General features: G+C 52.0%; 1 protein-coding gene across 29 annotated transcripts in view; it reads left to right on the top strand.

Annotated features, from left to right (window-relative positions):
- Nucleotides 1–25797, top strand: part of NRXN2 (neurexin 2) — a 253023-nt gene that overhangs the window by 68744 nt on the left and 158482 nt on the right. For 15 of the 29 annotated variants that reach the window (XM_074957997.1, XM_074957988.1, XM_074957993.1 and 12 more), the window contains 2 exons: nt 8056–8357; nt 10903–10947. In XM_074957997.1, the coding sequence (XP_074814098.1) occupies nt 8056–8357; nt 10903–10947 (347 nt within the window). The remainder of the gene's footprint in view (nt 1–8055; nt 8358–10902; nt 10948–25797) is intronic. The other 14 variants (XM_074958013.1, XM_074957995.1, XM_074958015.1 and 11 more) reach the window with 2 other exon arrangements.

The raw sequence follows: 25797 nt of genomic DNA, 5'->3' as shown, positions 1-25797 counted from the left end.
GGGGAAACTGAGGCTTCAAGAGGGGAATGAACTATCCCAAGGTCGCAGTCTCCTCTTCCCTAAAGCACAAATCTCCATTGCCCTCCCAGAGCTGGGACGAGAGCCCAGGAGTCCTGGCTCCCAGTCCAGTTCTCTACCCACTGCACCGTGCTGCCTCTTAGCTTTAAGCTCAGAGCTACTGGCATGTTTTTGCTAAAGTTCCATGTTCACACTGCAGTAAGTAGCTGTGTGTGTGTGTTGGAGGGTGGTGTTTGGCTTCTATGCAACATACTGTGTGCCCCCTGGTGCGTGCTCCCTGCTGCACCCAAGCTCTGAGTGCTGTCAGGACCTGTCGGATGGGGCAGCACCCCTGCTTTGTCTGGGAAACCAAGAGCCGAGCTGTGGGAGAGGAGCCGGCAGGCTGTGCTGCAGAAATGCACACGCAGCCAGCTAGCGCTGCACTGGACTGGGAGCTTGGGAGAGTTGAGTGTGTCTGAGTGTGTGTGTGTGTGTAGCATTTGTGTTCACATACGTGTGGTCTGTGTGTGCGCTCTGTGTGAGTCTGTGTGTGCAGCGTGGGTATGTGTATGTGCTGTGGGTGTGTGTGCTTAGTGTGTGTAGCATGTACGTGCACAAGTGTCTGAGTGTGAGTGCATGTGTGCAGCATGAGTGTATGGTATGCTGTGGTCAATACGTGTCCTGTGTTTGTGTGTCTGTGCTTAATGTGTGTGCAGTGTGTTCAGGTGCGAGTGCATGTGTCTGTAGTGAGTGTGTACATAGGGTGTGTTTCTGTGTATGTGGGTGTCTCTGCACACCCATCTCTGTGTGTTTGGGGGGGGTACCTCTGGTGCTGAGTTTGACAGGATCGTAGGCCCTCCCAGGCGTGCTTACAAAGGGGGTGAATGTGGGGCTGTGACGAAGTGGGACTGTTCTTAATGTTTTCTCTAAATAGTGTGGGGGTGCCTCAGTTTCCCCTAGGCAGTTCTTAAGTATCTAGGAGTGGGGTAAGGGTGTATGATCACTGCAGAGCCCTAGAGGGCAGGTGTGTGCAGGAGTCTGGACACAGAGAATGGCCGACACCCTGTTTCCTGGCAACTGATGGCCTGGGCCCTTCCCCCCTGCAAGGTGAGAGCTAAAGGGTTGGAGAACAAAGGAATCAGGTGACCTCCTGGCCTGGGAAAGGGACAAAGCCCAGGGGAGGGGGGGCTGGAGGGATTTTCAGTTTGGGGCTGGCTGGAGACATGGAGTGAAGGGCAGACGTGGTTGTCTGGCTCACTGCCCCCCAAAATGGACCCAGCTGAGGGGTCCTGTTCTCTGCACCTGCAAGCTCTGTGTTAGACCATGTTCCTGTCGTCTAATAAACCTCTGTTTTACTGGCTGGCTGAGAGTCACATCTGACTGCAAAGTTGGGGTGCAGGACCCTCTGGCTTCCCCAGGAGCCCCACCTGAGTGGACTCGCTGTGGGAAGTGCACGGAGGGGCAGAGGATGCTGAATGCTCCGAGGTCAGACCCAGGAAGGTGGAAGCTGTGTGAGCTGTGTGTCCTGAAGACAGGCTGCTCACAGGAAGGCAACTGCCCCAGAGTCCTGACGGGCTTCATGGGGAGCAGTTCCAGAGCATCGCCCAGGGACTCCGTGACAGGGGCCCTGCCCATCTCCAGGCAGAGGTCCCAGTGCGGCAGGGTGGGCACCATATCCTCATTGCAGTGCTGAATGACAGCCCTTCCCCTTGCATGCATTCCCCACAGAGCTCTGCACCCCAGCCCATGTGCCTCTAGCAAGGGCTGGGAGCCAGGACTCCTGGGTTCTATCCCAGCTGTGGGAGGGGCATGGGGTCTAGCGTGTGTCCCACAGTTCCTCACACTCAGACAAGGAGAGCTCCCACATGACTTGCATCTCAAGAAGCCCATGACCCCTTGAACCCTGCTCCCCCTCCTGCCCCCATGTCCTATCCATCGTAGTCTGGCTATCGATCCTGCTGCCCCGAGGCTGGGAGCTCTCGCTGGAGAAAAATAGTCACAATTAAAATCTCTAACGATAATGCGGAGCCAGCACCCCCTCCATTTATCCCCATACAGAGCCTTCGTCTTCTTACAAAGAATAGACTGCAGGGGACAACCCTGCTCCCTGCGGGGAAATAGAATATAGGAGCGACCCTGCCCCACTCTGGGTTGTAGGGAGCGACCCTGGGAAGAGGCTGTAGGAGGTGACCCTGCCCCCTGGCAGGGGGAATAGGCTGTAGAAGGTGATCTGGCCACCTTCCAGGGAATAGACTGCAGTTCCACCCCAGTTAACAACATACAGAGTCTTTCTCCTGTAGGTCACCAGGTGAAATCCAGCCCCAGCTGGCCCTTTCCTCTCTGCCTGAGATGAGTTTGCTGGCTCTCCGGTGGGCTCAGCCCAAGCAAGGGAGACCAAGATGCCCTCTCCACCACTGTGGGGGCATACTGGGGGAAGTGTGTGCTGGGGGAGGGATCGCTCTCCGCTGCTGCCCCTGCTCTGGGAACATTGGGACAATTCTGGCTGCCACTAATTAAGATCCACCCCCCATCCCAGTGCCTGTGGACACCAGCTGCTCTGGGTGAGATGGGTGGACAAGGGTGTGCTAACTGGGGTGTGGGATCCTGGTAGGACAAGGTGCGGGGACAAGCTGGTGCTGGGGAAGGTGTGGAGGGGTGTGACTGGAGGTTTTAACTGGGGCAGGCTCTCAGGGATGCGTGTGTGGCTGGGGCAGGCTGTCTGGGGTGCATGTGTGGCTGGGGCAGGCTGTCGGGGGGGGGAGGGGAGTTGTGGGTGGGGCAGGCTGTCGGCACAGGGTGGGTGCAGGTGTGGCTGGGGCAGGCTGTCTGGGGTGCATGTGTGTTTGGGGCAGGCTGTCGGGGGGGAGCTGTGGCTGGGGCAAGCTGTCGGGGGTGTGTGTGGCTGGGGCAGGCTGTCGGGGGGGGAGGGAGTTGTGGGTGGGGCAGGCTGTCGGCGCAGGGTGGGTGCAAGTGTGGCTGGGGCAGGCTCTCGGGGGTGGGGGCAGTTGTGGCCAAGGCTGCTGGGAATGGGCTGAATGCTGACATGACCATGTGACTTGCTTGTGGCTTTGGATGGAGGGAGCTGCCCCAGGTCAGGCCAGACCAGACCAAAAGGATGGGGATGGGGAACTCAGCAGAGGGGGCTGGGGCTCTCATAGCTCAGCCCCCCACCCCCAGCGCTTTTGCCAGGACATCGTCCAGTTGGGAAGTGGAGGCCGCAGACTTCTGTGGGTTGTTAGAACATAGGATGCAATCGGGGTGTGTGGGGGTGGTGAGAGAGAGAGAGCACAGGGGATGGTGGCTGAGCACAGGCAGGACAGCATCTCACCACCTTCAAGCCCTAGTGGGAATCGCTCTGGCTGCCTGGCTTGCCAGCTGGGTTTATGGGAAAGGAGCGATCGGACAGATAATCGGGGCTGGTGGAAGTCTGGGGCCAGAGCACGAGGCAGAGTAGGGAGTTATGGGAAAGGCTAAAGCAGTGGGGATCACTGAGCCAGGGGAAACACTGTGTGGGATAAAACCTAATAGTCCCTCTCAATACACTCCTGTCTGCCCTGCTCTGCCTCTACCCCATACACACCCCCATCTAGCTATTTGAATGGGGAAACTGAGGCATGGAGCAGGGTAAGTGACTTCCTCAAGATCACATAGTGAGTGAATGGCCAACCTGGGGATAGGTGCAGGGAGTCCTGACTCCCAGTCCCCCTCCCCCACTGTAACCCACTAGACCTCATTCCCCCACCAGAGCTGGGGTTAGAACCCAGGAGTCCTGACTCTCTGCTCCCCTGCTCTAACCCACTAGACCCCACTCACAACTTGATTCTTAGCAGAGGAGTGATTGTTTCAGACGTTGTATCAGCCTATTAGCTCAGAGTCTCTGCACATGCAAGCAGGTATTACTGTCTCCCTTGCACTTGGGCTGCTCTCCCCTCTCGCAGCAGTTGGCTCAGGCTCTCTGCACACTCAGGCAGGTGTTGCTGCATTGGTCGGTTACTCTTGTTTCTGTGGTTGTTGCAGTGACGAGAAACATTCTGGCTCTGGGGCAGTGGATCTGGGGTTGTGGAACTGGCAGGACAGGGGGGAGGAAGTGGCAGTGCTGAAAGAGGTGGGCAAGGGGGATGTTCTTAGCTTTGGCCGACTTCTTTGGAAAGCAGCCTTGCCAGCAGCTGCACGCTTCAGCTGGGAGCAGGGCATGGCCCTGGGCAGAGACCACAACCCCCGGGGTTCTTGATGCCAGTGGGTGGGTGCTGTGCTAGTGGGGAGGGTGCGTGGTGGGGATTGGCAGGCTCTGATGGCTGTTGTCAAATGCAGGCTCCTGTGACTGGTTGGGGGGTGCTCCAGCAGGAGGCGCTGTGCTGCCCGGGCTAATAGGGACTTTAGTCTCAGTGTAAGATCCCTGCTGAGGTTCCCCTGACGCATCCCCGCACAGAGTGTGGGAGCCTGCATGGCCACCTGGTGGGGGGATAGGTGGGAGCATGTGAGCAGGACTCAAGCCCTTGCTCTGCGCTCGGGGCCGCCTTAGCCTGTTCCCTGCCCCTCCCTTCCCCACCCCGTACCCCTGCTGCGGCCCAAGCCAGAACCCCCTCCCCCAATGCCCCCCCAGTGGCCCCTGACAGAATCCTCTTCCCTCTCCCAGAACCCGCTCCTCTCCACATCCCTTCCCCCCACATCCCTGCAGCCAGTGCCCTCCCCCATACATGCCTCTATCTACGAATGCATGCCTCTGCTCTCCCCGTACACATTTATCTATTCATCCATCCCTTCAAGTCTGTCTCTTTCTTTCCCTTCCTTTTTCATTCCCCCTTTCCCTCCTTCCAGGCTGTCCCTTGGGGTCACCCTTTCTGAGCTCCTCTCTCCCAATCACTCCTCTCCCTTGCACCCCAGGTCTGGCTCGGAGCCCCCCATGGGCAGCTGCTCCATATGGGGTGCAAGCAGATGGGACTAAGAGGGATGGATCCAGTCCAAGGTCATGGAGCTTCACCAGAGAAAAGTGCTTACAGAGGGGCTGAGAGGCGGGCAGGGGGATTGGGTGGGAGCCAGGCAGTGTGGCCCTGGGGTTAGCAAAGAATTAATTGCTCCCCCAGCTTGTCCCTGCTGAGGTGATTTATATCGTGCCAACACAGAGCCCTGAAGAAGCAATTTAGGAGCCTGGCTGCTGTGGGGGAGGCCAAGGGGTTGAATTGACTGGCTACTTAGCACTCCCTGTGCTGCGTGGGAGCAGGCTGGGACAGCAATGCCCCCTAGGGGGTGCTGTGCTGTAGGGAGCAGGCAGGAGCCCAGTAGGGGGCACTCTCCCCTCTCGGACTATGCTGACCCCAGTGCCCCAGCATGATGCTAGGGGGCACTGTGCTGCGGTAAATTCTGGTTTTCCAATGCGACATAGAGCCAACGTGAACCCCTGTGTTCATTAAATCCTCAGGCATTGAACCTGGTGCCTTGGCAAAATCCCAGGTGGGTGAGTCCATTCTGTCTTGCCGCAAAAACTGCTGTTTGAATTTGATACGGGGTTTTCCTTCACTACGTGTCCACAGAAGTCAGGCCATGTTGCTGTGTGGGAGTTAAATAATGCTGCATCCCACCCCAGAAGTGGCTGCATCTCATCGCCAGGCGAGAGATCCCTGTGTAAACAGCCCTCACACCCCATCCAGAAATGTCCCCCATCCCAACCTTACTGCTCTTCTGAATACACATCTCTCACAGTCACCCTCCCCAGCTGTCAGATTGGCACATGAAGGTCTAATCCTAGTTCCTGTGGACACAGGTACCAGGAGCCTGCTGGCAGGCTGAGGTGTGATCTGTGGCTGGCTATGGCTTTTAAACCCTTCTTGCAGTGAAAGAATAATTTGTTTCATTTAGATTTTATAACCTTTGCCATAAAGAGAGGGAGAAAACGGAAAAGCCAGGCTGACAGCAGAGTCCAGGTGCTGTTAGGAACAGATTTATAGAGATGCTGTGTGTGACACAGGCCTAGTGGGTCAGGGGACTGTGTGTGCTTGGAGGACATGCTGTGGTGATGTTAGACTGATCTGAGATGCACCTTCTTCTGGGGTAATGCGGTTGCAAGCAGAGGGAGAGTTTGCTTTGGGCCTAGGGCTGTGTCTGAAATGCAGAGGAGAGGGGTGGGGAGGCAGTGTGGCCTAGTGGGCACTGCTCTGGGACTCCACTGACCTCCGCTGGGTTCCATTCCTAGTGCGGCCACTGGCTGCTAGATGACCTTGGGCAAATCACATCCCTGCTCTGTGCCTCAGTTTACCCCTCTGTAAAGTGGGGTTAATGATGCTGACCTGCTCTGTAAAGTACTTTGAGATCTACTGATGAAAATCCCTAGATCAGAGCTACGTATTATTGTTGTTTTATACTGAGTTAGGTATATGATGTAAAATCCTAGGGGAGACAAGGCACTGGAGTTATCTTCATAATATTCAGGATCAATCCTGGTGTGCTGCAGTCTGTGGAGTGGGGGGCGCTCACCCCTTGCAGTCAGTGCTGACCCCAGTGCGGCACTAGGGGGCGCTGTGCTGCAGTCTGTGGAGTGGGAGGCTCACTGGGAGGTGCTGTCCCTAGGTCAACCAGTGACACTGATGTAAAAATGCCCCATGTTTTTGCCCAAGACTCTCTAAGTGGAGTTGCTCCTAAGTGCAACATTACTCCTGGCAAGCCAGGTGTTGGTGCTTGGGCTGAGTGCCTGTCTGTGGGCAGATTTCATGGGGCAAAAAGCTGGCTCTTTAGGAAATTGTGTTTTCCCGAGTGGGAGATTGTTAGGGAACCAGCCCCCCTGGCCTCCCCCAGCCCCCCGTGTCCTGACGGGCTCTGATCGCTGCCGCGAACAGCTGGCGCTGACACTAACAAGATGATTGCGGGGGCCGGGCACAGGCGAGACAGGCAAATTTGTTTCTTCAGCATCACCAGATGGCAAGTTAATTGTCAGGTGCCAGCAGCGGAGGGGCACTCCCCTCACTGGCAGTACTGGGCTGGAGGGTAGGGGTGTCTCTGCTGCCAGGGCGATAGCTGCTCGGGCAATGGGAGATGAGGATTGAGAGCACACTCAGACAGACAGACACATGCACACACGTACAGTGACACCACTGCTTGAATTACAGACCCTGGGCCCCCTTATTACCTTTAGGAGCCACCTCGCTTCTGTCTGAGGGGCCTCGTACTTCTCACTACTGTTTAAATTCGAGCAGGCCCCTTGACAGGCAGGGCCCCCCTCTTTTCTTCCCCGTACTTTGAGCACTGAAAGAGACACAGACATACACAAAGTGCTTTAGCATAGAGCCGCTAGGGGTTGGAAAGGGGGCAAGGCCTCCTGGATTCTGTACCTGGCTCTGGGATGGGAGTGGGGTCTAGCACAGGGATGGGAGGGGGGCTGGGAGCCAGGACTCCTGGGTGCCATCCCCAGCTCTGGCAGGGGAGTGAGGGCTGCTGGATTACAGCAGGGGCAGGCTGGGAGTCTATTTTCAGCTATGCCACTGACTTGAGTGAGTCACTTTTCGTCGCTCATTGCCTCAGTTTTCACACCCACCCTTTGTCTATTTAGACCATGAGCTCTTTATGATAGGGATTGTGTCTCTCTGTAGGTCTGTGCAGTGCCCAGCAAAAAGGGGACCCCAATTTCGGTTGGGGGGTCTATGCGGCCCCTGGCACAACGGGGCCCCGATTACAGTTGAGTCCTCTGAGCTCTACAAATGAATAATAACACAGACGCAAAATGATGATGATATTTACACACCCTTTGTGTACATGCCCCTTTCTCGCATGCTCTCATTCTGCCTTGTGCACACACACTCCTCGTGCACCTGCCCTCTTCTCGCACACTCTCATCCCACCTCATGCACACACACTCCTCATGCACCTGCCCCCTTCTTGCACGCTCTCATCCCACCTCGAGTACACACACTCCTCATGCACCTGCTGCCTTCTCGCACTCTCTCATCCTGCCTTGTGCGCACACACTCTGTGTGCTCCTGCCCCCTTCTTACATGTTCTCTAAACCTTGAGTGCACAAACCCTGTGTGCACCTGCCCCCTCTCACTGTGCCACTTTCTCTCTGTGCAGGGAAGGAGGAATACGTGGCGACCTTCAAGGGCAATGAGTTCTTCTGCTATGACCTGTCCCACAACCCGATCCAGAGCAGCACTGATGAGATCACACTGTCCTTCCGCACCCTGCAGCGCAATGGCCTCATGCTGCACACGGGGAAGTCGGCCGACTACGTCAACCTGTCGCTCAAGAGCGGGGCTGTGTGGCTAGTCATCAACCTGGGGTCAGGCGCCTTCGAGGCGCTGGTGGAGCCCGTCAACGGCAAGTTCAATGACAACAACTGGCATGACATCCGGGTGACCCGGAACCTGCGCCAGGTATGCACCAGTGCCAGCTGGTTGGGACAGGGGGACTTGCACTAGTGATCCTCCCTGGGAAGCATTGTCTGTGGTGCGCCACCACCCCAAGTTATTGCTGGGGGGATGTGCCCCAGTGATGGCCCCCTCCAGGACAGCATTGTCTGTGGTGTGTTCCTGCCCCATGGCATTTCTGGGGGGACATGCCCCAATGATGCCCTCTCTGGGCAGTGTTGCTGGGATGGGAATTTGCAGGGAGCCAGAACACCCTCCCTCAAATATTTCCTGGTGCCAAGGGTGGGTGCGGGTGCATGGGCTGTGGTGCCAGTGGGCAGTGGGTAAATGGGCTGGAAGCTGGGCTTGGTTCTTCTTTACTTCCTTGGTCCCCAGCAGTCCAGATGCCAGCAAGAGGATGTGTCTGAAACAAATTCACCTAAGGTCCCCTCAGCCCCATAAATTTCCCCCATCCCTTCCCCAAAAGAGGAGCATTGCCTCCTAAAGTATATCCCCCCTCCCTCCTGGAGACGAGCTAGCATGGAGCCACAATGAGCTAGTGACACATCCACAAGGTGCCTTAAATTCCATGCACTCAGCTAAGGGCATTGCCCCATTGCCCCCTGGGGGTCCTGAGCCTCCCCCAATGAAGACAAGGGGCTGGGTGTTGCAGTTAGCCACCACAGCTAATAGGAAGGCTGTTCTGTGGCTGATTTGGGGAATGGGACATGGGGTCTTTCCCCTCTAGGGGGTGTTGGCTCCAATCCAGCCCCAGGGAGGATGGACTGGCTGGCTTTGGGGGGAGGGCAGGGAATGGTATATGGGCCTCCCCCAGAGCTGGGGAAAGAACCCAGGAGTCCTGATACCAAGTTACCCCCCTCTAAACCACTAGGTATCACTCCCCTCCTGGAGCCAGGCAGAGAGTCCAGGAGTCCTGACTCCCAGCCCATGCACAGACGGATATGGGCTGTGCTCTACTGATGGATCCCTCTGTGTGAGGCTGGCCAGGTGTGTCCTGGGTATGGGTGCTGTTCCCCCCACCCGTGGGTCAGTTCCCCACTCTGTGGCTGGCACGGGTGAGAGGAATTGTTGCCTGTGGGCATTGTGGCCCATGCGCTCTGCACAAATCCACCCGTTGCACTGATCAGAGCTGGCAGCTCCCAGCATCTTTGGATATCTGGACCTGCATGATGCTGCAGCGCAGGAGCCAAGGAGAAATGGATGGGAGACCTCCAGTCCCCTGCCCCTCAGGGCTCAGCATGCCCCCAGCCCGAGCCACTCATGTCACTGCTAAACACCCACTGATCTCCCAGCAGCCTCACAGAAGGGACTCCTGGGTTCCATCCCAGCTCTGGGATGATAGAGGAGGTTGGGTGGGGGTGAGGGGGACGTGTGTGGGGTTCGTGTGTACTGGGGGTGGTGGGGAAAGTAGAGGAGGTTGGGTGGGGGTGAGGGGGAGGTGTGTGGGGTTGGTGTGTACTGGGGGGAGGTGGGGGAGATGGAGGTCAGATGGGGGTGAAGGGGAGGTGTGTGGGGTTGGTGTGTACAGGGGAGGTAGAGGAGGTTGGATGGGGGTGAGGGGGAGGCGGGTGTGGCTGGTGTGTTCTGGGGTAGGTGGGGGAGGTAGAGGAGGTTGGGTGGGGGTATAGCAGAGATGGGGAAGATGGTGGGGGTGTAGGAGAGGTTAGGTGGGTGTCCAGGGAGTGGGTGCATGGGGTGCATCTGGCTCACCCCTCCCCCTCCCTGCCTGCAGAATGAGGCTCCCCCTCCATACTGGCTTCTCCTTCTAACCTGGTTTCTGATTCTTTTTCCCTTTTTTTGGACTAAAGTTAATCAAGAAAAATAATTAACAAAAAGCAGGACAAATTTTTAACAGTATCAGGAACTGGAGTGGGGGAGCTGGTTCCTCTCCCCTCACCAACTTGTCCCCAGCACTCCCCCAATAATACACTCCTCCCCACACAACATACAAGACAAAATCTGGACTCCCCTGGCTGGGGATACAGCTCACTCCCCGACTCTCTGCTGACCCCAGAGCCACTTAGGATCTACTAATCCTGCTAACACAGGCCTTGCTTTTCCTCCTTCCCGCTCCCCACCCTTCACCCCCCCCAACCCCCCACCTCGTTAGAAATTACGTTGATGACTTTTTTGTGTGTGTGTTACTAACACGCTTCTTGAAAGACTCCAGCTCTCAACCAGAGACGCCAGAACTAACCCTCCTTGTCTCATCCAATGGAATGTCGGTCATTTCTTTTCAAGTCTTTAATTTAAATAGTCTCTTTTCCTTTCTTTTATTCTTACTAACCAAGATCTCTCTCTCTATAATACTTTATGGTTGGGAGGGGGAGGAGTTTGTTCGGGGGAGTGGGATGTGTGAGGGGATGGTGGGTGGAGTCTTTATTTATTTATTTTTTTAAAACCTGATCGCCCTTCTTGCGATGGGAAAATTGATTTTTTCCCTCTTTTATCTCCCTTGATTTTCACGGTTGGTCATTTTTTTCCTTTTCTTTTCTGTTTTTTTTATTATTCCCCCTTTCCCTCATTTATTTTATTTTTTTAATACATATAGCACGCAGGAATTGGACACGCTATGGTAAACAAACTGCATTACCTGGTAGATATCACTCTAATTGTCTAATCGTTTGGTTTGCCGTGGGTTTTATCTTTTCCCCTCCCTCCTTTCTGTTTTTACTTAATTAATTGGGTTTTTAATTATCATTATTTTAATTTCTTAATTTTTTCTTTAAGTACTACACAAAGAAAGTGAAATGTAATTTTCAAAACTTAAAGGTTGAAATAAACTATGCAAACACACATAAAATTAACAACTAAATAATCAAACTGTGTGATAAGTCTAAAATCAAGAACTGGAAATGAACTGGTCAGCCACCCTGGAGTCAGTGCAGAATCAACCCTGCTGCCAGAGCAGAGTTGGTACAAAATGAAAAGAATCTAATACTCACCGTACAATCAAACTTAGGTGGGTGTAGATTGAAAACCAACCAATTGACCAAACCAAGGTTGGTATAAAATTGACATGAACCAAAAATCAGTGTCAGTGTAAAATTGATGGTAACCAGTAACCCAGGTTGGTATAAGATTAAAACCAACCTATTAAATGTGGTATTAAAAAAAAACATTGTTTTTGAACTGCTCAAGTTTGTAATTAATTTTTTTTAACCAAAAACATTTTTAAGAAGTCTTTTTTTTTTCTTTTCCAAAAGCAACATTTTTAAATTTATTTATATTTTTATTTATTTTTTGGGGAAAAAACTTTTTTTTTTCTTTTCGAAAAGCAAAATATTTTTAACTTTATTGGATTTAAAAAAAAATAAAATAAAAAAATAAAAAATATATTATTTCTTTATTATTTCTCTTTTGGTTTTACATTTTTTTTATTCCTTTTACCTCCCCCCCCCCCCAAAAAACAACAACAACAAAAAATCCATGGAAAACACCATCCCATGAAGCAACTTCTGTGCGCGTCACATCTGCTCCATGGTGGTGAACCCGCCAGGGATTGTGGGAAATGGGCTAATGGCAGCCAGTGGGGTCAGGACCAGATGTTGATTGGGGGGTGGGAGTAATGGGGGCAATGAAAAAGGGAACATTAATTTAGGGGTGCAAACTGCATTTCCCCCTCACCCCACCCCTCTGCACTATGCATCTGGGGTAGTTCCATGGGGTTATCCGCTCACACCTTCTCCAAAGCTAAGTCTCTCCATTGCCCTCAGTGGGCTTTGGACCAGGCCTATAGGGGATGTCCCCCCAGCCCCATTGGGAATCCCACCCAATGGGTGTTGCTGGCTTCAGGCTGACCTGTTAACCCCACTGGATGTCCTGGCTGTCATCCCCACTCCCGCCACGGGTGGCGCCACTGGCCCTCCATACCGCATGGCATGCTGGGACTGACTGGGGCATGCTGCTCTTGTGTCCGGTTTTTATTTTGAGAGCGACTCTCTGGGGCTGAACTAACACTGTGTCTGACACCATCCTTCCCACCCTCCTCCCTTCCCCTTCCCTGCTGTTCCCCACCCCACTCCTCCCACAGCTCTGACTGACTGCCAGTGCCTTTCTAACAGGAGCACCGTAGTCTGGGCCAGTTCAGGAAGGATGTGGGGCCAGGGGGTAGGGACCATAGCTCCAGCCTGTGTGCGATTTGGGAGTGTGCATGGGGGGTGGAAGGAAGTGAACACATGGAGCATGTGCATTGGGGGTGGTGTGGAGTGTGTAGGGCGTGTGCACTGGGGGCTGTGAGCCTGTAGGATATGTGCACTGGGGCAGGGAACAGTAAGCCATTGAATAAAACAGTAACATCTGTGTACGATGGAAGCCAGAGATTCCGTTGCCAAATGAGGAGGCACTGCTGCATCCCCAGCACCCCTTGTTCCAGTGCCCTGCCTGAGGGGAGGGGGTGCATTGGCAGGGTGAGCCTGTAGGGAATGTGGAAGGAGGCATATGAGTGTGAAGGGTGTGTGCATGGGAGTGCAAGTGTTCAATAATGTGAGCATCAGGGTGAAGGAGTGTAGGGCATGTGCATGGAGGCATATGAGTGCGTGGAGGTGTATGTGTTTCAGGGTTTGTAGGAAATGTGAAGCGAGGGTATGAGTATGTGAATGTGTAGATCTGTGCAGCTCTGCCATGCTCTGCCCCAGAGGTGGCTGCATGCAGTATCCCTGGGTTCACAGTGTTAAGGTCCCAGGCGACGCCATGGAGTGTGTGTGGGGAGGTTCACAATTGACTCTGGTCTGTGACTATTACACATCCCTACCCACTGGTCTGGGGGGCTGAGACAGCTACCAGGGTGCATGATTCCCTGGGATGGTGCCAGCCACCTATAACCAGCCCATTCCCCTCCATCCGTGCAAGGGTAGCTCTCCCGTCTGATCTCACCAGCCAGGAGAGTGTCCTAGGACTCAGTGTGTGAGCAGCAGCCTGCAACAGTCCTTGCCATATGAGTGTCTCGGGGTGGAGAGGGGTTCTGTGACCCCTCCCCATGTATAAGTGGGTGAGGGATGATGGCCATATACTAGTGTGATGTGTGTGAATCAAACACATCACAATTGCTGTCAGTGCCCAGGGATGAGTGTGATTGTGCAGCAGACTTGTGGCCTCTTGTGCTTGTGCACACACAGAGGGACAGTTTCACATGGGTCCTCTGGGGGTGGGTGATGGTACAATGAATGTGCTTGTGCATGTGTGTGCAAGTTGATTGTGGACTTAGGTATGATTGTGTACTGACATTGCCCCATAGCGTGCAACACCAATTGTGGAATATAACACACAGTTCCTTTAGTATGTATACATGTGTGTGCAACCAACACTCTTCTGCTCTGTGTGTCTGTGCAACTCACACATTGCTGCTGAGTGTATGTGTTTTTGTGCATAGGTGTGCAATTGTACAATGAAAACCTTGCTCCTTTCTGCTTTTGTGTGATTGTGCAACATACACACTCCCCCTGGGTGTGCAGGTGTGTAGCAGTGACATCTGACTCCCTTGAATAGGCATTTTGCCCATTACTGAAAAGGCAGCACCCAAAATCTATGCCCAGAGTTTTAGGATTCATATAGGCAATGTGACGGGAAGGGGGAAAGTGCCCTGGTGTGTATATGGGGGGCAATAGCTTTGGGGGGGGTGAAGGTGGAATAGCTCGGGTGTGTGTGGTAATAGCTCTGGTGCCTCTGGTGTGTGTATGTGTGTGTGTGTGTGTGTGTGTGTGTGTGTAGGTGGAATACCTCAAGTGTGTGTATGCGAGTGTGTGCGGTAATAGCCCTGGTGCCTCTGTGTGTGCGTGTGTGTGTGTAGGTGGAATAGCTCGTGTGTGTATGTGCAGGTGGAATAGCTCTGGTGCCTGTGTGTGTATGTGCAGGTGGAATAGCTCTGGTGCATATGTGTGTGCATCTGTGGGGTAATAGCTTTGGTGCATGTGTGTGTGGAGGGGGTGCATGCTGGTGTGTGTGGGAATAGCTCTGGGGTGTGTGTGTGTATGTGTGGAGTAGATCTGGTGCATGTGGGGGGGCAGTAGTTCTACATTGCACACATGCATGTGTGTGGGACAAAAGCTCTAGACACGTACACATGGGGGGGGCTATAACTCTTGGGGCAGTAGCTCAGGTGTGTGTGCTGGGCAATAGCTGTGGTGCATGTATGTGGAGAATAGCTCTGGGGTGTGTGTGTGTGTGGGGAATAGCTCTGATGCATGTGGGGGGGTTGGGGAGGCTGGGAATAGCTCTAATTTGTATGTAGGGAGGGCAATAGCTCTGGTGCGGGTGTGGGGTGGGAATAGCTCTGTGTCAGGGACTGGGAGCCGGAGCCAGAGTCAGGATCAGGGCTGGAGCAGACTGGAGCTGGACAGGAACTAGGCAGGAGTAGGTCTGGAGCAAGGGTGGAATGAGGCTGGAGCATGGCTGGAGTAAAGCTGGGAACAATTCATGCACAATCCAGTGACCTGCTGCTGCTGAGCTTAAATGCAGACCTCTTGGCTCTTTTCAGCCAATCAGGTGGGCCGGCCAGTGAGGCCCAGCTCGGCTCATTAACCTGCCTGGAAGCTTTGGCTTAGCCGAGGGAATGTAATCCCACAGTTCCTGACAGTACCGACCCCTTTCAGGGGTGCCTTCTAGGTGCCCTCAGCCCGTGCTACTTGGGACGGGCCTGATGAAAGTCCTGTAGTAACCGTGGTGCATGAACTTTCTCTGCCGGTTCCCATGACTGGTCATCAGGACCGTAGCCCTCCCATTTCACTAAGTAATGAAGCTTGCCCTATACTTGCTTGGGGTCAATAATCTGTTGGACAAGGTATTTTTCTTGCCCAGGGAAGGCAATGGCTGGTGACGACAGATTGTATTGACCTGGGAAGGGGTCCACAAGAGGGAGCTATGGAACACTGGATGGGTCTTCATTGACTCTGGAATAGAAACATGAATATCACTGGGTTGATCTGCTTGAGAATCTTGAATGGGCCTAGCTATTGATGATAGTTGGGGTGATCTGAGATTTCAAGTTGATAGCCAGACTTTGTCCCCAGTGCTAAAGTGAGGTGTTGCATGGCAGTCCTGATCAGCATAACACTTGTAGGTTTCCTTGGAGGCTTCCAGAGGTTCTGAGAAGTTCTTGTTGTATGTGATTCAGATGGGTGACTGGTCTGTCGCTGCAGGAACTGGGGAGTTTCTGGGCAATGCTGGGTGTAAGCAGAGATCAGAGCCATAATTTGTGTGGAATGAGCTCTATTGGGTTGAGGCATGGATTGAATTGTTGTAGGTGAACTTGGCTTATGACAGGAGGGAGACCCAGTTATCCTGATGATAATATAAGAACCACTGGAGGAATTGCTCTATGAGCTGGTTTATCTATTCTGTCTGACCATTGGCCTGAGGAAAAGAGCTCTCTATGCAGGAGTTTTAAAAGCCTGTGCCAGAAATGGGAAACAAATTGTGAGTCTCTGTCTGACACAGTGCCAGTCGGCAGCCGGAAGACATGCTTCAGAAAGAGGCAGGCTGTTTGCAGGGTTGTAGGGAATGTGTGTGAAGGGACAAAGAGAGCCATCTTAGTTAAGAAGTCAACTGCACCTAGCACCACTGAACAATCATGGGAGCAAGATAATTCTACAATGAAGGCCAGGGACACGATGGGCAAGGCCTGGAGGAGACCAAGTTGTAGGAATTAACATATTTCATGGTAAACTAGTCCATGCCAGTGCATACCTGGCCACCGTGAAGTTCCATAAAACTAAGTTTCTTGTTTTAGTTCCACCAAAGGGACCAGCGAGCAGTGAGTCATGACATGATTTCAGAACTTTGAGCCTAGGCTGACCACCTGGGACATAAATGCATAGTTCCATAGTTAGACCATCAGGTGATATAATACACCTGAGGAACTTGATCATACTGTGATCAAATTCACATTCCTCCAATTTAACAATGAGATAATTCTGGCAAACCCTTTCCAAAACTCAAAATACATGTTGGTCATGAAGGGCTTGATCCTCAGAAAAAACAAGAATATTGTTGAGGTAGAGAGCGATGAATTGGTCCAACAGGTGTCTGAAAGTGTCATGGATAAAATGTTGGAACATTGCAGGAGCATTGCACCGCCTGAAGTCCATTAGTAAGTATTCCAAGTGCCCCTATCGGGTATGGAAGGCAGTCTTCCACTCATCCCCTTCCCAGATACGGACCAGGAGGGTTAATCCCTGTTTCAGATTCTTTTGTAGATACTGTTGGAGCATCCACAACTCAGGAACCGAGAGGGAGTAAATACGTCCAAAAGGGATGTCGGACCCTGGCTGGAGGCCAATGGGACAGTCATAGTGACCATGAGGCAGGAGCATGTCAGCCTTCCTCTTGTCAAAGAATTCTGCAAAGTCACAATATTTCACCAGTATTGTCGAGGCAGGTGATGACGGAGAGTCTACTGGATTCAGCCTTTCTGTTCCAGGGTAACCAAAAGATCAGGGTTTCCTTGGAGTTATACTACAAATTAGCCTCCAACTTGAGACCTGGTTCAGGATGACAAGACTATTGACAGTAGGACAAGAGGAAACGAATCATTCCTGCCCTGCAGAGGATGTGTGGATCATGAGTGTGATAACACCATGGATGGCCAGGAAGTGCAAGAATAAACCAGACCCAACTGAATGGTTTTGCGATGCCGCTGAAGGGTTCTGACTTTTAAGGGCACAGTCTCAGAGGTGATGGGACCTGATGAAAGGAGTGATCAGTCAATGGATTCTGTTACATTGGGTAAGTCCTTGTGCTGTGCTGGGATCCTGTGTACGCAAGTGAAGTCCAAGTCCATAACGCTTCTGGAGGAGCCGGAGTCGATCATTGCTTTCAAGATGACCTCCATCAGAATAGGATGCTGTAGACAGAGTGGAAGCAGAAGGTGCTTTGATGCTGATCGGATGCCACACTAGTGGGGAGGTCCGGGGGCTGTGGTCTGGTGTTTCCCAGTTAAGATACAGAACTAGCCTTTGCAGGACAGGTCAAAGCAAAGTGCCCATATTCCCCACAGTAGAGGCGGAGACCCAATACCTGGCATCAGGCCTTCTCTGCCATGACCACCTACACAAGTTCAGACTGTGTGGCGGGCACTGGATATTGGCTGACCAGTGCTGTTGAGATGGATGTGAATTAAGAAGCCACTCTCCTTTCTTGGCAGTGTTCCAATAAGGATTGTCAGTCTTGATGCATAGGTTGCTAAATGCGTCCAGAGCAGTGGGGAGTTCTATCCATGCAAGCTCATCTTTGATTTCATCATTTGGATCAAGCCGGAAGCAATAGCGCTGAGAGGCCTTGTCGCATTCTGTGTCTGTCACCCAGGTGTCAAAAATCTGCAGCGTAGTTAGCAACCGGCTGGCATCATTGCCTCAGGACCTGGAGCATGGCTTCTGCCCTGAGCATACAATTTGGGTGGTCAAAGATCACTGTTGTGTCTTGGACAAACTCCTTGAACTGACTCAAGAGGGGACTAGATTTCTCAAGCAGTTGAGAGGCCCATGTCAATGCTTCCCCAGTCAGCAGATTGTTGATGAGTCCCACCCTGGTTCGGTCTGTGGGAAACAACTGCAGGTCCAGCAGGAACAGGAGAAGGCACTGGTTCAAGAACCTGTGGAATTTTGTGTGATCACTGTCAAACTTTTCAGGTATTGAGATCTTTGGTTCTGGAGGGGCCTGAGTCACTGACTATGTGGCTTGCACCTGCAGTGCTACATGATGTGCCTGCAGGGCATCAACCTGGATTTGTAAGGGTCCATCCGTGCAGCCAAATCAGGTCTTCTCTGTTCTTTGGGCCGCTCAAACTATCAGGGACTGGGATATGTGCCGTCTTACCTAGTGGTTAGAACCAAGGGTCAGAGCTGAAGTCAGAAACCAGGAGACAAGCCAAGAGTCAGAAGCCGGGCAAGGGACCAGGGCTGGAGTGAGGCTGGAAACAAGGCAGGCACAAGGGAGATTGCAGTTGCAGGCATAAGCATTGAGCAACCACGGACTGCTGAGCTTAAATTCAGACCTGCTGAGTCCTTGCAGCCAATTGAGCGGGCTGGCCAATCAGGTGATTCTGCTGCTGCTCAGCTGGGCTCATTAACCTGCCAGAAGGCTGAATTGGCCAGCTGCAAGCTCAGTTGAAAGGATCTTAAACCCATAGTTCTTGACCTTTGGAGGAGGGAGGAATAGCCCTGCTGTGTATATGTATGAATGTGAGCAATAGCTCTGCTGTGTGTGTGTCATGAACTGGGGCAGGAGTGGTAAGGTATAGTAGTCAGAGGCCAGGAACAGAGCCAAGGGTCAGAGCTAGAGTCAGGAACAAGGCAAGGGAGCAGGGCTGGAGCAGGACAAGAACAAGGCAGAAGTAGTTCTGGAGTAAGGTAGGGGACACAGAAGAAATTGCAGCTTCGGGCTTAAGTGTTGAGCAGCCACTAGCCTACTGCTGCTGCTGGGCATAAAAACAGTCCTGATGATGCCTCTCAGCCAATCAGGGAATCTGCAGGTCAGCTAGCTGGTCTCAGGTTCATGATTCCTGACAGTACCCCTCCTCATTGAGGAGCACCTCCTAATGGCTCTAGGGCCAGGCATCTTGGTATAGTTTGGTGGAAGTCCCATAGTTGGTCTGGGACATAGATGTTCTCTATTGGTTCCCAGGACTTGTCGTTTGGACCATAGCCCATTCAGTCCACCAGATACTGGAGTTTTTCCTAACTCATGGGGGGTGGGAGGGGTCAAGAAATCGTTGTACCAAGTATCCTTCCTGCCCTCTAATGGTTATGGGTGGTAGCAGTGTGTTGGACCGGTTCAGGAATGCGTTCTCAGTGTAAGGCTTTAGAAGGGAGACATGAAATATAGGATGGATCTTTAGGGACTTGGGTAGCTGTCACTTGAATGTTACTGGGTTCTCCTGGTCTGAGATTGTGAATGGGGCCAGGTACCACTGATCTAGCTTGGCTGATTGGTGAGCTGATTGAAGATTCTGTGTGGATAACCAAACCACACCAAACACCATGGCAAGGTTGGGGTGATCTGGCAATCCTGGCCAGCATGGTGCTTGCAAGCTTCTTTAGCAGATCACTACTATTCCTTGAGTTACTGGTGCACTTGATGCAGGTGGGTGGTCAAATCCATGGCAGCAGGTACTAGGAACACATGGATGTGTCTGGATGGCAACGTGGATGAAAGCCGTAGTTACCAAAGAATGGACTTTGTTGGGTGGAAGCATGGGTTGCATTCTATAGGCAAATTCTGCACAGGAAAGCAGGGAAAACCAGTTATCCTGGTGGTAATTCAAAAAACAGTGGAGATACTGTTCCAGAATCTGGTTGACTCATTCCGTTTGCCCATAAATTTGTGGGAGATAGGCAGATGAGGTGAGAGGCTCAATGCCAAGAAGTCTTAGAAACTCCCACCAAAAATGGGAAATGAATGGGGGACGCCAGTCTGACATGGTGCCAGTTGGTAATCCGTGGTAACAGAAGATGTTCTCTAGGAATAGATCTGCCATTTTCAGGGTGGTAGGGATGGTGTGGAATGGAACCAAGTGCGCCGTCATAGTTAGGAGATCGGCCAAGACTAGGATCATTGTGTGCCCATGAGAGCGAAGCCTCTCCCCAATGAAGTCAATAGATACAGTCGACCAAGGCTGGGGTGGAATTGGCAAGGGCTGGAGGAAGCCAAGCTGTCTGGAAGATGGACTTCCAGAGTAGAGGTTTGCAGGACTTTATATGTTTCTTGATGTAAGCACATAGACCCAGCCACCAGAAAGTTAGCCAAACTGGGCTCCTGGTCTTGGATTGACTGAAGTGACCAGCAAGCAGCATGTCGTGTCATAATTTAAAGACCTGAAGTCTAGGCTGGCCCTCTGGAAGACAAATGAGATCCCTGTGATAGAGAACACCATCTTGTAGTCTGAACTCTGAGTCAGGCTGGGCATCTGCACCTCCCAGGGTCTGGCAGATCAGGGTTGCAAACACAGTGGTGGACAGCAGAGAATGAATGCAGGGCATCAGACTGCTGTCTACAGACCCGTTGACAAAAATTTGGCACTTTAAGAACTATGAAAGGAGGTTCTCCACCAGGTTCAAGATACTCATCCTTGGAAGACAGAGCATTCACCTTTCAATATCCTGTCCCCGGACAATAGGTTACCATGAAGTCAAATCAGGCAACAAGGAAGGATCAGCGGATCTGGCGTTGATTGCGGTGTCTGGCCATTTGGAGAGATTCCAGGTTCTTGTGGTCCATCAGGACCTGGACTTGGAACTGGGCTCCATCTAAAGGACGACACCATTCCTCAAAGGCCACCTTTTCCCAGATATCATAATTTCTTTCCACTGGAGTTAGTTTACAGGAATGAAAGGCACAGGCTTGAAGTTGGCTATGGAGGCCCGCTTGTTTTGATAACACTGCACCTATGGCAAAGTTTGATGCGTCAGCTTCCACCATGAATGGCTTAGTGGGATCTGGGTGGATAAGGATGGGTGCTGTGGTGAATGCCTTTTTTAGCGGATCTCAGGCAGGGTGGGCTTCTAAGGACCAGATGAACTTGGATCCTTTTCACAAAAGCATTGTCATTGGAGTGACAAGGCTAGAAAACCCCATTAGCTGTTGGTAAAAGTCGCCCAAGTCCTGAAATCACTGTACCTCTTGTATGTCCTTTGGAGAAACCCAATTGGATATGGCTGCCACTTGCACGGGTCCATAGTTAGTCCCTTTCGGGAAACAATATACCCAAGGAATTTGACTGTGCCCTGGTCAAATTCACACTTCTTAAGGTTGGCATATAGGTTCTGGCAGAGTGTCTTTAGGGGCTTGTCTACACTTACCAGGGGATTGAAGCGCAGCGATTGATGCATCAGCGGACGATAGATCGCTCACCCATTGACTCGTGTACTCCACCTGAATGAGAAGCGCAAGGGGAGTCGATGGGAGAGCATCTCCCATCGACACAGCGTAGTGTGGACCCTGCGATAAGTAGATCTAAGTATGTTGACTTCAGCTACGTTATTCACATGTGTAACTTAGATCGATCTCCCCCCGTCGTGTAGATGCAGTGTATATGTTGGTCGTGGAGACCTGGATCTGCAGATGAAGGTCCTCAGAGGATGTCATCGAGGTAAATAATCACAAATTGGCCCAGCATTTCCCTAAAGATGTCATTAATTAAATGTTGGAAAGTCAACGGAGCATTGCACAAGTCAAATGGCATAACCAACTACTCCAAGTGTCCATACTCTGTGCAGAAGGCAGTCTTCTATTCATCTCCTTCTTGAATCTGAACCAAGTTATGAGTTCCACAAAGGTCCAACCTAGTGAAGTCCTTGGCAGAGCAAAGTCTTTCAGAGAGCTTGATGAGGGGGTAAGGGGTACGGTTCCAGATAGTAACATTGTTTAATGCCCGGTAATCCACAAGGCTGCAGGGAAACCATCCTTCTTACTCACAAAGAAAGTTGGAGCCCCAGCTGGGGACATGGAGGGACAGATGAACCCCTTTTGCAGATTTTCTTGGTGATAGCTCTGGAGAACTTGTAACTCATGTTCTGAGGCAGAATAGATATGCCTGAAAGGTCCCCCTGCTCAACATGGAGGTCGATGGGGCAGCAAGATGTCAGCTTCCTTTTTGTTGAGCACGTTGGCTAAGTCTTGATATTTGGTGGGTACCGAGGCTATTGGGAAGGCAGTGGGGGTTGCCGAGTTTCCCTTTGGACTAACCTCCTCTGTCTTGGAATACTCCTGGAGGCAGGCAGAGCTGCAGAGGACTTCTGCTCTGTGGTTGGACTTTGGGAGGCAAGATTACCAACAGTATGGTGAGCTAATATGCCTCATGCCTGTCATCCAGTGGATATGTGGGTCATAGGTGATGGGCCAGGGAATGCAGTGCATGGATCAACCCACACTGAAGGATTTCTCTATAACCTTGAAAGGTAGTGACTTCTAAGGGGGCAGGACTGGTGAGTGACTGGGTCCAAAGAAAGGAGTGAACCATCAATGGACTCTACCAAGTCAGGAGTATTTTGCACTGGGTGGGGACATTATGCACTCAGGCAAATTCTAAGTCTCTGAAATTACATGAGGAACTGCAGTACACATGCCTTTCCAGGTAAACCTCCCACATTGTGGGGTGCCATAGCTGGAGCAGGAGAAGGGGGTGTGTCAGGCGCCAATTAGCCATCTGGAGTACTAGCAGAGAAATGTTTGTGCAAGGTACTAGAGTGAGAGGTAGAACCGCAACCTGAGTCTGCAGGTTCTGCAAGATGAGACAGGAAGATGGCCGTAGCAGGATCCACCCCAGTAGTGGAAACTGTTCCTTCTCCATTTTTAGGTGGGCTACTCAAACTGGCATGAACGAGGGCATGAGCAGTCACATCTAGCAGTTGGAGCTATGGCGGACAGACCTAGTGATTGCAGTAGGGGTCAGAGCCAGTACCAGGCAAAGGAGCAGGACTGGAGCGGGACAGGAACAAAGCAGGAGCGGGCCTGAAGCAAGGCTGGGGACAAGGCTTAGAACAAGTCAGACACAGGAGCAATCACAGGAGCAGATGTGTGTTGGTGGGGGTGACAGTTCTGGTGCTTCTGTGTGTGTGTGGGAATAGCTGTGTTATGTGTGTAGGGCGAGTAGCTCTTGTGTGGGAGAATAACTGTGGTGCGTGTGTGTGAGTGGGTAGAAATTGCTCTGGTGCTTGAGGGGGCAATAGCTCTGGAAGGGGGAGCAAATAACTGGTGTATGTGGGGGGAGAATATCTATGGGGTGTGTGTGTGTGCAGGCAGAATCTCTCTGCTGTGTGGATGTTTGGAGGGATAGCTCGTGTGTACATGTGAATGTGAGAAGTAACTCATTTAGTGGGGAAATGCCTGTGCGTGTGAGTTCTGGTCTGTGGAGGGGGAGAACTCTAGTGACTGTTTGATGGGAAAGCTCTGGTTTGTGTGTGTATGGGACTCTGTTGTGTGTAAGGGGAAGAGCTTTGTGGAGATACTGTGTTGTGACTGGGGGGAGAGCCCTGGTCCATGTGTATTGATGGGAGTTCTGGGGTATGAGCCTGGCAAAGGAGAGCTCTGGGGCGTGTGTGTGGAGGGATAGCTAATGTAGGTGTTGGGGGGGAGACCTCTGCTGTGGAAGGGGGAGCTAGCTCTGATGTGTGTGTGTGTGTGTGTGTGTGTGAGAGAGAGAGAGAGGGAGGATTCTGCAGTGTGTGAAGGAGGAGCTCTTGGGGGGGGAGTGTGTGTGTGTATATGTGTGTTTTAATGGCTCTGGTGTGTGTGGGTGTAGGGAGGGTTTTGGAGTGTGTGCGGAAGGGGGATAGCTCTGGTGTGTGTGTGTGTGTGTGACAGAGAGAGAAAGGGTTCTGCAGTGTGTGGGGAAGAGGGATATCTCTGGTTTGTGTGGGGAAGGCCGTGTGTGTGTATGTATGTATGTATGTGTGAGCTGTAGGATGTATGTGAGGGAGGGCTTTGGTGTGTGTGGGAGGAGGGTTCTGGGGTTGTAGTACAACCCACACTCTTGTTTACCGATCACACAGGTGCTCCCGTTACAAACCACCTCCCAGCCAGCCCACTCCATCTCCATCATTTTAAGCCCCCCCCCTTTTCCCTCTCTCGTGCATGCCTCAGCTTGCATTTCTCTTTTTCTCTCTCTGCCCCCATTGGTCCGTGACCCCCCATTGAAACCCCCAAACCTGTCTAACATGCACGGCTCTGGCTATTGCTCATTCTGCCTTTCTGCCCTGCATGGCTTTCCTCTCTCTCTCTCCATCCGAGTCTCTTTCTTTCTCTTCGCTGATCTCTCTTTCTCTCTCTCTTTGATGATTAATTAATTAATTAACCAAGAGCCATGATTAATGCCAGCTGATAATTAACTCCTGTGGTACTAATACTGTGCTAATGAAGATTGTCTTACTGTTCCTACTAACTGCCATTTTTCTGTCTGAACTTTTAAGTTTGTCTGAGGAAAACAGATCCCCAAATTCTTTTACTAATCCAAAACATCCCCACTCCCTTCCCCACAGGAGCGCTCTGTCCTATGCTGGGCCTGTCTGAACTGGGATCCCTCCTTTTAGATTAGCTTTTTAGTGGGGGCAGTTTGTTCGCAGATGAGATTTTTGGTTTTTAACTAACAGATTTCTAGCCTGGCTCTGACAGGAGAATGGTATCTAGTGGTTAGAGCAATGGGATGGGAGAAAGCTGGGAGGCAGAACTCCTGGGTTCTATGCCCAACTCTTCCAGGGAAGTGGGGTTGAGTGGGTTAGAGTGTGCAATAGGTAGGGCTGGGAGCCAGGCCTTCTGCCTTCTATTCCCAACTCTGGGTAGGGAGTGGGAACAGGGTAGGGTTGGGAGTCAGGACGTCTGGGTTCTATGCCCAGCTCTTGCAAGGAAGTGGGGCCCAGTGCGTTAGAGCTGGGGGGATGGACTAGGAGTCACAGCTCCTGAGTTCTATCATTGGCTGTGGGTGGGGAGTGGGCTCTGGTGATTAGAGTAGGGAGGGCTGGGAGTCAGGATTCCTGGGTTCTATCTCCAGCTCTGGGAGGAAACTGGGGGTCTAGTGATAAAAGCAGAGGGAGCTGGGAGCTCCTGTTTTATTCCCAGTTCTAGGTTGGGGGTGGGAGGCTGTTGTCTCTGGCAGAGTCTTCCCTGACTCGCTCTGTCTGGGAGCTCCCTCTGCTGTTTTCACCCAGCCAGGTCAGGATCCAGGGATGACTTCAGCTGCTGCATATTCTGTTAGCTGGAATGTCATAGGGCATGTCTGAGTGTTTCTCCCATGTGGTGATATGCATCTTCTTTGGCCTGGTGCTTAGTGGAGCCTCTTCCAACCACAGGGTCAGCCTGTCTAGCAGCTTAAGGGACAGTTCCACCCCAAGGCTGTAGCCTTTGACACAGCAGGACTTGAGGAGGGGCACTGTCTACAAGGAGGGACCCCAGCTTGGATTATATGCCTTCCTGCCCTTCCCTTCCCCTTCCTGTTCTAACTTCTTTTGCATGTCGTTGTACTGACCAATACTAATGTGACCCCCCACAGCCTCCCCTCCCCCGCGTTCCCTGCTTTATGGGGAAGAGGAAATGGACCAATTGAAAGGAGTTTAACAAACCACAATTCCCCACCCCCAAATCCCTCACCCATAAGCTCCCACCCATAAGCTCCCACTCGGTATCAAGAAACAGCCCCCCAACATACAGATCCCCAACAAAGAAAAACACAACTAGTCCTCCTGGCCCCCTTTCTAATCCCCCAATAAACACAATGGTTCCTCCTGGCCAGAGCCCTCATATGCACAAGATTTGATGGGTTGAAACAAGAATTGAGAGGATGGGGGTATAAAATACAGCCCCATCCTGTCTCCCACAAACCTTATGACAAGGGGTTAACAATTTGTTCTAGGGTTGTTTGTGGTACCTATATACCAGGGGAAAATGCTTCCAGCAGAGCCTGACTTACCTCATCCCACTACTTCAGAGATCAAGCCTGGATCAGAACCAGCACGCAAAACAG

Source organism: Natator depressus, chromosome 7 (genome assembly GCF_965152275.1).
Source record: "Natator depressus isolate rNatDep1 chromosome 7, rNatDep2.hap1, whole genome shotgun sequence".
Taxonomy (NCBI): Eukaryota; Metazoa; Chordata; order Testudines; family Cheloniidae; genus Natator; species Natator depressus.
This window is presented reverse-complemented; position numbering and strand designations above follow the sequence as displayed.